Source organism: Tursiops truncatus, chromosome 9 (genome assembly GCF_011762595.2).
Source record: "Tursiops truncatus isolate mTurTru1 chromosome 9, mTurTru1.mat.Y, whole genome shotgun sequence".
Taxonomy (NCBI): Eukaryota; Metazoa; Chordata; class Mammalia; order Artiodactyla; family Delphinidae; genus Tursiops; species Tursiops truncatus.
The window spans coordinates 18,258,144-18,273,642 of record NC_047042.1 but is presented as its reverse complement, the minus strand read 5'-3'; the positions used below and the strand labels follow the sequence as shown (position 1 = coordinate 18,273,642).

General features: G+C 41.8%; 1 protein-coding gene across 23 annotated transcripts in view; it reads right to left on the bottom strand.

Annotated features, from left to right (window-relative positions):
* LOC117313575 (uncharacterized) overlaps positions 1-15,499 on the bottom strand; it is a 101,376-nt gene that overhangs the window by 72,164 nt on the left and 13,713 nt on the right. For 4 of the 23 annotated variants that reach the window (XR_012334195.1, XR_012334196.1, XR_012334200.1 and 1 more), the window contains one exon: positions 7,471-7,513. Coding sequence is in view for 2 of the 23 variants with exons in the window: in XM_073810191.1 (XP_073666292.1) it covers positions 7,495-7,513 (19 nt within the window). In the remaining 21 variants the exon portion in view is untranslated. Of the gene's footprint in view, positions 1-1,778; positions 5,040-5,133; positions 5,242-6,319; positions 6,339-7,470; positions 15,077-15,499 lie in introns of those variants that run through there. The other 19 variants (XR_012334189.1, XR_012334193.1, XR_012334199.1 and 16 more) reach the window with 12 other exon arrangements.

The following is a 15,499-nucleotide window of genomic DNA, read 5'->3' as shown; positions in this document are numbered from 1 at the left end:
AGTGCTGCTAGGACAGAGGCACTGGTTGCTTGCCAGATACCTGCATGCCTCCCCATCAGTCGCAGCTGCTCTGTAGTGTGTTCTGTCCAACCACTGGGACAGAAGTGAACTGTGTCACTTCCAGTCTATGCACAGGAGAGCACGTGTGTGTTCTCCACTCGTTCTGTTCCTCTACTGCCAGCCAGGATGATGGAGGCCCAAGACTCCAAATGTCAGAGCCTCTGTCAACCAGGGCTGTTGAGCAGGATTCCCTTGTGTCTACCTTCCACTCTACCACCAACCTGTATTGGTCCCATAATGAAAGCAAGAATAAATTTTCATTGTGTTGAGCCAGGATTCTGGGCTTAACTGGTTATTGCAGCATAGCCTAAGCGAATACAGCTTGCTTTTCTAGATCTTTTTGTAAAAAAGCAAAAATCCATCTGGGGAAGGGATGAATAATCTGAGTGGTGCCATCCTTGAACCAGCCACGGAGGCTCTGCCAGTTTGCCTTTGCATCACGTGCCCCCAAACTTATTCCACTCGGTGGGTTGTCACTGTTCCTGCAGGGCGTGGTGAAGGAGGAAGTGAGGAAGAGCCCTGGCTGGTGGTGGGGGTGGGGTGGGGGGGGACAGTTCCCTTCTGATGGTTTCTCTTCTGATTCACCAACCTCCTCTTGGGATTTTAGGCTTGCTAAACATACGGTACAAATCAGTGAAATTATTCATTGTGGTTTTCATTTGAGTGAGCTAGTTTCCGCTCCTAAGAAGGGTCTTAACACAACAGGAAGTTTTTCTTGGATCTAGAAATGGAACTCTGCCTTCTGACATGAGTTTTTTACCAACTTCTGCAATCTCAATTTTCCTACTTCCCTGTCAAGAGGGTGGGGCAAATGGAAGAGACGAGATGAAACCAGAAAATGCTGATCTGTATAGTAGTAGAGTTAGGGCTGGTAGGGTTTGGAGGGGAGGGGGGGAGAGAAAAATGGCAGCCTGACCAAGCCAGACCACCTCCTCCCAACTGACCACTTTATCTCCTACCTCTTCCGCCACTTTGGTCTTGGCAAAGAGGTATGAAGAGAGAAGTGAAGGGTCAAGGAACATTATGATAGTTGGTAGTCACCCCTTGATAGTAACCTTTGACATGTGTGTCCCAGCTGACGTTCCCCGAAACATTGTGCTATGCCTCACCCATTGGATTCCGCTCCATGGGGGCAAGGGAACGTGTCTCAATACCCACCACGTAGAGGGCACCCAAGAGCGCCTGGAGGAATACAGGAAGGAATACTTGATTCTCATGACTATCTTTATAACAGGGAGTGAGAAAATCAAATACAATTTCTATTTTATGTATGGAAAAATGGAAACGTTAAGAATTTGTTACTTGCTCAGAGTCACACAGGGGTCAGTTAAGAGGTGGAACTAAAATCCAAGTCTCCCAGTTTCTATTTTCTTTCAACTGTTTAACCAGTTAAAAGTCCTTTCCCCACCCCACATAGTGATATAGACCATTTATCATCACTGCCATCGTGTAATGTAAATTATCGCCTCAAGATTCTATGTTATCTATGTCATTTGTATTAGGCAAGTCTATCAGGAAAGACATCAAAATCCTAACATCATTATCACTAGGGGATGGAGTCTTACTATGCTAATTCTTAAGTTCTTACTGATTTGTATTTTCTAATCTTTGCCCAAGAATAATAATATTATTATTATGTAAGAATAATAGCATTTATTACCTATGCTATCCAAAAATAATAGAGGAGGTAAAACTGTTTTCTCTATGTAGGGAATTCAGTGGGCTTCTAGCTCAGCACTTTGAATTATTAATCAAGTAGGTTTGGAGTGGAAAACCACAGGAAGGGAATCATGGCAGGAACTGCTAGTCGCCCTCCAGTCTGAACTTTTCTTATAATAGAGTTTCTAGCTGGACACAGTCACCAGTTTCCCATCCTCCCTTGCAACTAGATGTGGCCAAAGTTGGGAGTAGAAGTGATGTACACAGCATTCAGATTGTTGCCCTTCACCTTCTCCTTTTCTGTTGGAGTGTTGATGTGAGGGCTGGAGCTGGAGTAGCTATCTTGGACCATGAAATGGAAGCCATGTATTGAGGGTGGCAGCACAATGAGAGAAATGGGGCCCCTGACACTGCTGAACCGCTACTGTTTGGGCACCTCTGTTAGTTGTTGAACCCGTATCCTAAGTAATACAGATCTAAACATTTAGTAGAACAGTGCTCCGACTTCCTGATCCTGAAAACAAATGTGCTCTTTGGAAAGAACGTACGATTGAGTTTGTCAAGCTTTCTTTTGTTTATGGGCACAAGGACCCGATTCTATCCTGGGGATCAAGAGAGAGTCCTTAATCCAGAACATGTTAGTTACATAATATGGATGATTAAGCAACTGCAGAAACTCATCTGGTATTTTCAGCAGATCATATATACTTGGGTTCCCACTTTCCAGTTCTTTCTGCCTGATACTAACCAATCCGTCCCCCCTTTATTCCATACTCACCCCCCACCCTGCTCCAATTCAGAACTTGTGCACATGGTGCCGGAGATTTTGTGTAGGACGGCTACTCACATGAGCCTGTTTGCCGTCTAACCTCTCAGGCAACATCGTGAATTCAAGGCCACATCTGCCACTTAGTATACATTCAAATGAATTATTGAAAATTAATCATGTATTAACAAACAGGATAAGTTGAGTAAGGATAAACCATGGAGCAGCAACTTCTTAAAAGAAACTGAGCTTTTTTCGATGGCTCTTAGGAACACAAAACATGCTTACCTTCCAAGCTGAGTTGCTCACTGACCAGATTCCAGCCAGAGACTCTAGTCTGTGACTTTCCTGGGTCATCCTGAGCCCCTTTATTTATCATCTATAGCCAGAATGTCATAATTTAGAGAGGTTGGCAAAGCCTCCCAACCCAAGATAATTAGCAGCTCTGGTCTATTCATGGACATGTGTGACACATCCAGGCTCCTCCAGATTAAAATACCTGAGTGAATGCTGGAAACATTTCACGGTTGTGTTTGAGAATTCCCTCGCAACTTCCAAGGTTGTTCTCTGATACCATGAAGGTAGGTGATATTATTTCATTTCCCCCATTTTCCAAGAAAGGGATCTGAAAAGCCACACAGCAGCATCAGGGATTAAACTTTTCTTTGTCTAAGGCCAAATCCCATTTTGTTTCCAGCCCTCACTGAGCAGAGTTGGTCCAAAGGGTGGAAAAGATATTCGACAGCATTCCAGCCCCGTCAGCATCCTCACTGAGTAGCTTTGTTATTTGCTGTAAACAGTTGAAAATTTCCAGAACCGCAGACACACCCCTTTAAAAATGTTAATGACTAAAATGCCTCGTAAAACCAATGTAAATGAACAGTGTATTTAAGTCCCATTGGAATTCTGTCTCTGGAGTCCCTCCACCAGCAAATAATTGAGAGCTGACAGTATGAAATCTGACCCTGTCATTTTGTGAAACTTAATTACGGAGATGATGGTGGATGATATGCTTCAAGCTATTGATACTTTTCAAACCTGTTTTGCTAAGGGAGAAACAGGCTTGTTTAAAAAACAATTTTTCCAGGCCCCCAAGTTCTGTTGAAAGTCTTGCAGAGGATACATATATGGGCAGCTCTGTTGTTAGTGCTTATGCTGTCTAAAAGTTGCAGACACCATAGCTTCTGGTGAAGTGCCCTGCTGGAACAGCAGGCTTTAGAAAACAACAACAAAAATCCTATTGGGATGAAAGAGGCTCATGTGTTTTCAGGTTGTGGCCCTTCTACACTCCAGGCAGCCCACCCCCAGGCCTGTGTCCGCAGCTGATTTAGAATCTTCCACCCACACAAGCCTTGGCATTCACCGGCATCCTACAAGGAGGCTAAGGTGTAAACCTGGAGGAAGCTTTTAAGGACAAGAGAGAGTTGGGAATGGGGGGGAAGAAGGGAGGGAGTTAAAGAAAGGTAAAGCAATTAGACGACCACATGCTTGGCCCAAGTGGATGAGCACATGTGTTGGGGAGGCCCGGCTGACTGAAGGACTGCTGAATGTAGTTTTGATGGCCAAGACGGTGCCTTTGGTTCTGCGGCACAGCTTCCAGTTGGGAGAGTTCATTGCCCAACATGCTGTGACCAGGATGGCCTGCGAGTGAACACCCCTCCCCTTCGTCAAGATTATTTTATATGCTTGCACAGGTAGATGTCAGTGTTCCCAGCTGTAAGGCTTGGGATGCGCAGTGTATCCCCTGGAGGGTAAATAATAACAGCTGCAATCTTCTGCCAGGAAAGAAGTTGCTGCCCCAGCTTGGAGATTCAGCAGATGATGAGGGCAAAAGGCTTTCTCGAATAGAAAATGAGATACCCCATGGGCCAACCTTCGAAAACCGCAAGGTGCCAAGCAAATATGAACCATCATGGTTTTAAAAATGATCAATACGGCAGGGCTGAACAGGTGGGCTTTCTTGAAGGGAATAAGCCTCAGAACTGATGGCTGAGTGCCTGAAGGGAGTTGCAAGATTCTCCCTGCACTTCTAAAGGCTAAATAACTCAAAATTCTCCCTTTGGGAAGTGTTTCTGATGCAGTATTGAGGCCATGGGCTCTCGAGGCTGGCTTGAGTTGGAAATGTGGCTCTGACATTTATCTGGGTGACCTAGAGCGATTTTCTCTTCTGGAAAATGGGGACAATACCCTCTGCCTAACTGGACGGTGGTTGTGAGAGTTTAGGAGTGATGTACATAAAATGCTTTACATTTTAGCATATAATAGGGCTTCAGCAAATGGTCAGCTGGTAGATGTTCAAGAAAAAATCTGATTCAGCACTGAGGCAGGTAGAAGTGGAGGAGAAACAATACTGACATGCCTAATATAAGACACATAGGAAAAATAAGCATGGGGACATTTATTACATACAAGACCAAAGACTCCAGAGGCATTCACGGGGTCAGAAGCACCCAGTGCTTTCTTCAGGTAACTGGGCTCTTGGGGAATCTAGGAGGTAGTGAAGTTAAGCACCAAAGTCCAAGTCTGTCAATGCAGGAAAACTAGATAAGGTCTCCTAGAGATGTGTCAGAGAAAATAAATGTTAGCTGTAGAGACTTAAGCAAAACTGGAGTTAGGTGAGAGTGGATGAAAATTCTGGAACCTATTACCTCTTATCGATTTGTAAATGCTGATTCACATGGGTTCCAGAGTCAGTCATGCCTTCACACTGTACACTGATAACAGAGAAACTGTCCACAGCCCACTGAGAAACCACACTAAATCCAGAAAGAGGCATTTGAAACCTCTGGCTTACAAAACAAGTTTGAATCCAAATCTTTAAACCTTTAAACTAACTATTTTCTATCATTCAGCATTTTCTGTATTTTCTAGGTTCAACCAGAACACCATTTACCTTGAACATTAAAACAAGACAAACATTTCTTAAGGGTATGTAATTACAGGTACTGTGAAGGATGCAGAGAAATTTACCATGCTTCCCGACTTGAGAATTGGAATGAACTGACTCAGTAACATGGGACCAGAGATGAGAATCACACCTAGACTTCTGTTCTTTATCTTTTAAGCTACTCATTAACGTTCTTCACATTCCCCAACCACCAGATTATGATACCTGAGTCAAGATTGATTACTGTCTTCAAGCATGTTTAGTATCGACTGATCTATTAAATGTAAAAAAAAGATAGCTAGCAGTGAGTGCGCCCCCCGTGTGTGCAGGGCATCCACATTACAGTTCTGACGATTATCATCCTCGTTTTACAGATGAGGAAATTGAAGCCCAGAGATTAAGGAACTAGTTAGTGCAAGGTCACAGCCTAGTGAGTGTCATGATATGAAATAATGTGTATGTGCAGAGAGGAATGTGTATGTGCAGAGTGTCTTTGGATGTCAGGAAAAGAAACAAGATCAATCACACTGGGAAGGTGGATTGAAATGTACATTTTATCCTCTTCAGTTAACAGCTTGGCACCGATAAACTATGCTTTTGTCATTTGAAAATAGTGCACTAGAGGGCACCAAATACGCAAGCTGTGACTTTAAAACTGTTCTGATAATGCAGTTCCCACAGTGCTACAAGATACATAATCAGTAACGGACTCAAGCCAAAAGGCCATCCCAGAAAGAGTACGATGCAGTTTATGACAATTAAGCAGCTGTATTTTTAGCCCCTCAATTAAAAACAAAAACAAAACCCTCATGCTTTATACTGAGCAATTTGTAATTTGTCTTTACTGATTTCTATTCAAAGTGCCTTTCAGCCAGGTTTTCAAATTTCTCTTTGCCCTGCCTGTTGAAGGGCAAAGTGAAGAGTGTGAAGGGAAAGGGAAGAGTAACCTGGAAAGGGTAGGGTAACCTGGATGAAAATAAATTTTAAAAAAATTACACAGAGATATATTTTACCTTTTAAAATTTATTTAGCAAAGTAAAATGTACATATATTTTTTAAAAAGAAAAGAAAAACCCCACACTTATATCCAAGAGCTTAAAATGAAAAGGAACATGACCCCATCCTCAGCCTCAAGAGGCAGTATCTTTTAGAGGTAACTCCAGATTCCGAAATAATGTTCATGTTTCTATTTCTTGATTTATCAAACTGACATTATTTGTTTACCTCTATGGAAACTGAGGAGTTAGCTAACAGAATATTCATCTCTTAGAAGTCACACAGTTTACAAAATAACTTTTATTTTCCACTATTATAACTGCAGAACATTTAAAAAATAAACATAAAGAGGAAAATCACCATTTTGATGCATATTCTTATAATTTTTTTTACAAAAATGAGATTACCTTGTACATGTGATTTCATCAAACTATACAAGATGCTCACCTTTCCATGCCATTCAACATTAAAAATGTCATTTCATTTTTGGTTTTTTATTGTAGTATAACTTAAGTTAAAAAAAGTTCTTAAGTATAAGGAACCTCCACCTCTTTAACCGGTGTAAGGATCAGATAATTTCACTCCACAGTGGGAACTGTGGTGTTTGAAGGTATCATCCAGTCTCAAGTTATGTGGCAGTGAGAATAGTTAGGGTCTGAAGGGGCAAGGACTTAAAAGAGTCCTGCTGGGAATGCAGAAATCAATCGAAACAAGTTAACAACTCAGCCCGGAAGAGTAAAGTTCTAATTATTCTTCAACATGTCAAGACTCAGTGAGACTCAGTGGATCATGAATGAGTTGGTCACAAGTTTGGAGTTTCTCCATTTTTTGGTGAAAAATAATAAATCTTTTGTACGTTTAATTCTCTATCATTCCCTTATAAGTTATCACAAGAAGCAGAACTACTAGAGTCATTAGCGCAACTAAAAAAAAAAAACTAGCATCTTTCTCTTGATCTTTTTTTCAAAACTCAACCCCGCCCCACCCCCACCCCCCCACCCCCGCCCTCCCGCGGCCTCCAATCTGCACCTGGTTGCAAATGGTAGGGGGCCAGGGTTCGGAAGCATTATGGCCTGCTGTCAGGCAGCAGCCTAAAATGTACCTGGGAAGAGGCCTGTCTAGCTCTTCATTCATCTCCATTTTCCCTGTGAAATAAAAAAAAAGGTTAATGCTACAGTCATACCAAACCTAGGCTTGTCCACCATCCCTACAGAATACTCATCCAGTACAAAGCTCTGCAATAGGGGCTAGTCACGTTGAACACGAGCAGAAACTTACTTAGGAACCAGGAGCTTTAAAGGATGCCTGGGAGCTGGTAAGCATACTGAGAAACCATTAGACAAACACCAGCTCTTTCAGGTGGGAGGCCATTCCTATGGGGACGGAGAGAATCCTTGCCTAACACAACCAACATAATATTGAGCAAATGGGTGCTCGAAAAATCCTTTAAACTTTTCCTTGTTTTTACTTAACCTTTATGCTAGATACCGCTCTATGCCAGGTATTGTTCTAAGGGCTCTGTATGCTTTATCTCGTTTGATCCATCTATAAGAGACTCGGCGAAATTAAGTAGCCTTTTAAATTTGGACACAGCTGCTAAGCGGTGATAGGGGGCTCAGAATTCAAAAGCAGGTCCTTCCCATAGCAGGGACATTATTGCTCTGGCCTCCCCTAGTAGAGCATCGAGAATAACGAGCAGTCATTTCCGCTCTGCACACAGAACGAGGGACATACCGACAGCTACCAGCATTTCCGAAGATGGCGGTTGCGCCGGGTTCAGTTTGAGCAGTGTGCGCCACGAAGTGGAAGCGGCATTATACGGGTTTTGGAAAGAACGAGGAGAGGATGGCTTTACAGGGTGTTAAGCAGGATAATGAATTCCGGAGAAGCTAAAGCTCAGGCCTGGCGGCCCCAGGAAGCAGCACGCGGAAGTGGGCTCGGCCGCGGTGGAAGTGCGTTTCTGGGGCTCCTCCGCGACGAGGCGGGCGGGGCGGCTACTCCAGCGGCGCAGCGGCTGCGCGGGACGGCCCTCCCCGCCTCCGACCCTGCAGTACTGCTGGCCGCCGGCCGCCAGGAAGGCTCTGGGGAGGGGAGAGCGGCTTTCTGGCGCCGACTCCTCCCCCGGCCGCGAGGGCGGTGCCCCTGCGACGCAGGAAGCGGGCCGGTTACGCTCTTGACGGCGCTGGCTAGCCGGCCACCCTGACGAAAACTCCAGGTACCGACTCGTTTGGGCCGACGGCCAGACCTCGAGCCTAAATCTTCTGCGCAGACACTCAGCTCGCTCTTCCAGACGGGGAAGCCAATGTTTGGACGGCTTGGTAGAGGTCATGAGGGCAAATACCGCCCCACCAAGAGCGAGCGAGATCTCGATGAAGAGAAAGGGGGTCTTGGGTGTGTCCATAGTTATGATTAAGCCCGTTTATCATGTATACAGTGAAAGGGGCTATTTCCACAAAAGGCCAAAACTGGGTGACAGAACCTCTCCCTCCTCTAGACTGGTCAGACTGAAGAGGGCTAACTTCTTTCTCTTTCCGTTTCCAACTAAAGAAAAATTCCCCACTGTGGTTTCTCACCTCAGCCACTTTGAAGCGAGCTAGTTTCTCCGAAGTCAGTTGAGAGAAGGGGTTCCAGAACAGGGTGCTGGGGTAACAGCAGTTACACGCCTCATTACGTAGCCGCCTCATAATTGTGACCCCTGTCAAAGGATTTCTAACCACGAGTCCGCAGATAGAATTCAGAGTTGTGTGTGCACTACGTAAAGCACATTTACAGCATGCCGAGAAGGGATCATAGGCTTTATGGGGCTGTCAAAAGGTCACGGCACAAAATCAATCTCTATGTCTTTGGGATCGAGGGAAGTATCTCTGGAGAAAACTCAGGTTAAGGCCATTTAAGCTTACTTTCTGGGAGCTTGAAACAAAAGAATCTTACCATAAATAATTTGGTTCCATGAAACCATCAGAAAAGGAAGGATTCTGAGGATTTTTTTTTTTTTTTTTTTTTTGAGGAAAAAAACAATAGCTTTATCTTTGCCAGGGAAACGGGAAAACAGCATGACAGCACCTCAAGAACTGTGACCCTCTTCCCTGGGGAATCAGGGGAAGTCTTATAGGTGGGGCTCTTAGTCCGGGGTAGGTGATAAGGTGAATTGCTATTTTAATCCATACTTTGGAGGTGTTTTGAAGCTGTATTCCTTAAGTACAAAGAACCTGCTTTTTGCACCTGGATTCCCCTCGACTATTTTCCAGTTAATGGTTGGGTTCACAGATTACTAATGTAACTGTTAAAAAAAATTTTTAAAGCCTACCAAAGAGGGTCACTTGGGTAGCAGTATCAGATTGTTTATGTTGAACCCATCATGCAGACAAATAACTTCCTTTTTGATACAAATTTTCTTGAACATTGTTAATCCCATTGTTATTTTAACTCCTCTGGCCAGGTGAACCCACCCCGGACACACACACACCCACCCACACACACCCACACACTCCCCTAATCTTGGAAAGTGGTTATCATGATTCCCTGACTTCTACAGTTAAGTATCTTTTTTACATCAAGTTACCTTTAATCATGTAGTTTTCCTGTGCAACAAGAATAGTGAGGAGAGGGGACTATCAAATCTCAGATGTGATGCAGTTCATCTGTGTGCAGCTCAAAATAGCAGTTTTCTCTCCCTTCTTTCCCTGTAGGATTGCACTGTAAATTCATAGCTCCCTTAAAAAACCATGGTTGCTCAAATACACTCCTATTTACATCTGTTCATGCTAGATAGCCTATTAATATTTGCATTCCTCAAGTCTTGTTAAAATATTGATCTGGGTTTCATAAAAAACATCCCATAAATGTGGAGCCTGATATTATGGCATTTCTCATAACTATTTTAAGAGACAAGCTCTTCATTGCAGTTTCAGTATCTCAAAAAAGGAGAACATTTCTTTTGATTATAGTTACCTTTTCAAAATATAGGACTGATTTGATTTTAGCTTGGTAGGTTTGTCAAAAACAGGCACTCTCAACAGGCCCCACAGGTAATTCTGCTACAGGCTGACCCAGAATCCCCATTTTTAAGAACCACTGGCCTTTTAAAGGCAAATACATCATGGTTGCTTGGAATCATTTCTCTGGTTAGTCCCGAGTTATCCTGATTTTATATAATCAGACAGAAAACCTATGGAGGCGTGACAGCCAACAAACTGAGTAATTTATGCAAAAGTGCAAATCTGCTTTGGAATTTCTTGAAGTTCTATCCTATTATAGGGAAGGAACACAGCCAAATAAAATATGCTGGATAGAAATGAGGCCTTTTTATAGAACAACCTGTTTTTACAAATGCTTTATGTTATTTATTCAAGATGTTCAGGCTCAGAGATAATGTATTGCAAGTTTATTAAACCAGATTAAGTTCTCCTCCACCTATATATGATTAAAATTTACAATTCTTTATTACTCTAATAATGCTAAGGGCCTGGGTTGAGGGAAAGCACTGGAGCAAATCAAGCCTTTGCAGGCCCAGGACCTAAATCAAGATGTGCAAAAAAAAAGACCCTGTACTGCAGTCACACCTTGCCAAACACCTGGTAAAATTAGTGGGCTAAATCCAGTGAGACACTCCTCAAAGATGTTAGATGCTCTGTTTCTTTTATAGCTGTGTCCCTCTGTGACAAGCAGCTACAAGGTTCTTGGTACTATCAGTCCTCTACCCAGTGGGACCTTGCCACAAGGTAGAAGAACATACAATCTGATTATATTTGCTACTTCCTAAGCAAGTATAAGAATATACCTGCTAAGTTTGTATATTGCCCACAACTGCTAAATTGTTCTGCATAAGAAAGACGACTTAGAGGAGGACATTTTTAGAAAGACTGGGCAACTGGAAAGTGAGAAGCAAAAGCTTAGGAGAAACAATACTGTACACTTTAAAATTTAAGAGGACAGACCTCATGTATTTCTTTTACCACAATTAAAAAAAAATCTTAGGAAATAACTGCATGGGATTTTTGTGAGCAAAATAGGATAATTTTTGCAATTTAAACTCCCTACTCAGTCTCCCCTGTGAAGTTGTCAGTAAAATATATTATTACTTTTAATCCCTCATCTCTTTTTGGTGAATGTGATTAAGTACACAGCCCTGTTTTAAATTTTAGGATGAGTCAAAGGCTGCCCAAGGAGGGCAACCTCACATGGTATGTACATGAACTGGTGACCAATTTTTAAGTCCAATATAGCTTTATAAAATGCCGACACCTCACTGAAGAGTCCATCATTTTAAAAGAATAGCTTGACAATGCTTATTATGTCCGATTAACTTTATTAGTCTACCAAGTAATAAAAAGTGGGCTTCCGTGGTGGCGCAGTGGTTGGGAGTCCGCCTGCCAATGCAGGGGACGCAGGTTCGTGCCCCGGTCCGGGAAGATCCCACATGCCGTGGAGCGGCTGGGCCCGTGAGCCATGGCCGCTGAGCCTGCGCGTCCGGAGCCTGTGCTCCACAACGGGAGAGGCCACAACAGTGAGAGGCCCGCGTACCGCAAAAAAAAAAAAAAAAGTAATACAAAGTAATCAGAGTAATTTCTGATTCTGGTGCATTAAAACTTTTACTTAGTAGTACTATATTTGAAGGTTAAATTCTGCTAGTGAGGAGGCAAGTAATCCTTTTCCGTTTATTAATGTCACATCCATTATTCTGTTTGAATAATGAGCATGATTCAGGCCTTGACTCACCATTTCCTTAACCTATCAGTTTCTGTTTAAAGGTAGTGCCAACATGATACTTCAGAGAATGCTGCTGCACAACCAATTACCTAGCAGTCAGCGGGTAAGAGATTAAGCAAAACCCTCACCGCCACAAGAGAAACATGCACTGAATCAAACATGACATATATTTGCCCTAGTTGCTGTGATGTAAGTAAGTAACAAAAATGTAAGTAACAAAAAATGTTTACTTACATTTTTTTTCTATAAGTCACTAAGACATGGGGTATAAAGCCTTATACTAAATAGTTTAAATATATCAGAAACATTTTTACATGTTATAAGTTCATTTTAATGATAGCATATTATTCCATCTACTGGCTCTGACCCAGGATATATAATTTTTTGCCTATTCATTAGCTAGTTCTTGATATTTGTATTTTGACCTCCTGCCTAAACCGGCTTCCATCTTTCCTATGTCCCAATTGATCCCTTGATGACGAGCAGGCTCTCTGGCTTAGCAGTTACCAGTTGATCATTACTTGTTTTTAGAAGTCTTAAGTTCACAATATTTCCTTTAATTGCTCTAGTTCAGGAATCCACACATTTTTTTCTGTATAGGGGGCCACACAGGAAACATTTTAGGCTTTTCAAACCACAAACAGTCTCAGTCACATAGGGTCACCTCCCCCCCTCCACAATAACCCTTTAAAAATGTGAACAACCTTCTGAACTGCCCAGCTATAAAAACACAGGCAGTGCTTGCTATAGCTTGCCCATTCCTGCTCTAGTCCTTAATGGGAAGAAGGGTAAAGCTCAACTTAATGCATACGTGTATGATCACAGTAACTTAAAAGTGCTGGCTGGATATTTAATTCAACATGGTCTTCACCATAATGCTTTTTGGCATCTGAAAATATCACTGAGTGCTTGTTTGGTCAATTAATACAGCAAGTATAAAAATATACTCACACTTTACCTTGGGTGAAAAGAAACTCAATGATTATAAAGTAAGAAATAACTCAAACTGAGATTTAAGTTTATTACAACATGCGTACAATTACATACTTATGTGTATAATTTTAGTTTTACATGCAACATCTTTTATCTCGGATAGCTCCTAAAACTTGCTGTAATTCTACTAAGTAACATGATGGAAGTTGTTATTTTATGAAAATATTCCCAAAGATTTAAAAGTAACATTTGAAAAAAACATGATGGTTAAATTTCTCAAATAGCTTCCTGTTTACTTGGTTAGTCTACTTATGGAGTGAGCTACATGTCCAAATAACTTATGCTGTTTGCCAGTTACCTACCCAGTTCCTCATTTTACTGTTTTGTGGGACAAAACCAATTTGGAATAATGCATCCAGTTCTAGGGATCCAGAGGAAAACAGAGCTGACCAAAGATGCAATAAACTGCCCCAATATCACTGTGGCTATTTAAACAGAGGTCAGTCACTTGTTGGGCAAACTAATGCATGCATAAAGAGGGAGGGAGAGATAATTAACACTGGATACCTGAGAGGTTTTCAGGCTAATCCTAAATTCTGTCAATCTCTGCAAATATTTTTTAAGCTTATGCTGAATGGAGCAAGACTGACCACTGTGAAAGCCCACAGATATACCTACTCTCGTAAGATATACAATGTTTGAGAGGAATTTTAATGGAGTGTTCTCGTTCATGTATTTGGCACCTGTGTAAACTAAGCCAGGTTCTTCTCTTAAGACCCATAACTCCATCCTTGGGTGCTCCTATGGCACTTTATTTTTAACTGCAGCGACTCACAAATTATTCCTCACTGCCTCTTTGAACAGAAAGAATGATTAACTCAGTGGAATGTTGGAAGGACTAAATTCCACACATTTGTCCCTTCGGACGTGAATTTATTAGGCAGGAGGTGTTAAAATACAGCCATCTTAAAAAGATTTCTTCCAGTCTCACTCCACAATTCTTTATCTTATCCATACATTCTTAAATGCAATCATGTTGTCTTTTGCCTTTCAGGTTAAAGAATCCCATAGCTAATGACATGACTACTTTAGTTTCCAATCTGAGGCAAATCTATGCTTTAATTTGAAGGAAAAAAAAAAGTAAAGAAATTCAATTAAGTGAGATGTACACACTACTATATATAAAATAAATAAGGACCTACTGTATAGCACAGGGAACTCTACTCAGTACTCTGTAATGGCCTATATGGGGAAAGAATCTAATAAAGAGTGGATGTATATGTACAACTGATTCACTTTGCTGTACAGCAGAAACTGAGACAACACTGTAAATCAACTATACTCCAATAAAAATTAATTAAAAAACAAAAACAAATCAACGAAGTGAGGGTAAGATAAGGAGTAACTATGACTCTTTAAGATAGCCAAATACCTCATCATCTAAATAGTGATGCCTATGAATACCACCCCCACTGCCCCTACCTAGTATCCATGGAAACACTGCCAAGGCAATTAGCTTGGCAGAATCAGCAGGCAAAGACCGGGATGAGCTTAATTTTGATCTAGGGTAAGTTAAATTTTACATTTTCTATTCCTGGTTAACCTTCTGGATAATATGGTGACATAGTGGGAGTTCCTTAAGACTAAAACATATATGTCAGTCTTCTCAGAAACAACCTCCCTCTCCCCTCACACACACACAATGTTTACTACCAGCTTGATTAAAGAATGAATTCTTGGTATACTATTTATATTTTCATATGTATCTCCATATGCTGTATTATGGATTTGCTGAAGTAATTTCTAGTTCTTTATATTTGGCATTTATAAATAATTTCAAAGTCAAAAGAATGTTTATCAATCTAACATATAACATCAAAAAACCTGACTTTGGGGCTTCCCTGGTGGCACAGTGGTTGAGAGTCCGCCTGCCGATGCAGGGGACGCAGGTTCGTGCCCCGGTCCGGGAAGATCCCACATGCCACGGAGCAGCTAGGCCCGTGGGCCATGGCCGCTGAGCCTGCGCTCCGCAACAGGAGAGGCCACAACAGTGAGAGGCCCGCATACTGCAAAAAAAAAAAACACCACCTGACTTTGTTAATAAGCACATCGGTATCTCAGTAACCAAGGGACAGGTGTGTTAAAACTGATAAATCAGATGATTTTTTTTTTTTTATGAAGACACATGATTAACTCTTTGGCCAGTAGTTTCCTCCAAGAAGGTTAATTATATAGGAAGTCTAATTATATACATAAAGTTGCCTGGTGAACATGATACCAAAACGAATTATATGAGACTATTTACTGGTATTGGGACTGGATTTTTTATGTTGAAGTGGGTCCTTAAAGTCCTAGCTCATGACATCTAAATTCCTTAAGATCTACTACTGTTAAGTTACTAATATTAAATGAAAGGATGCTTCCTTCTACTGAGTTGCACTTCTGGAATTTAAAGTTACTGGTTTCACCTTTAAGGGAAAACAGTAACC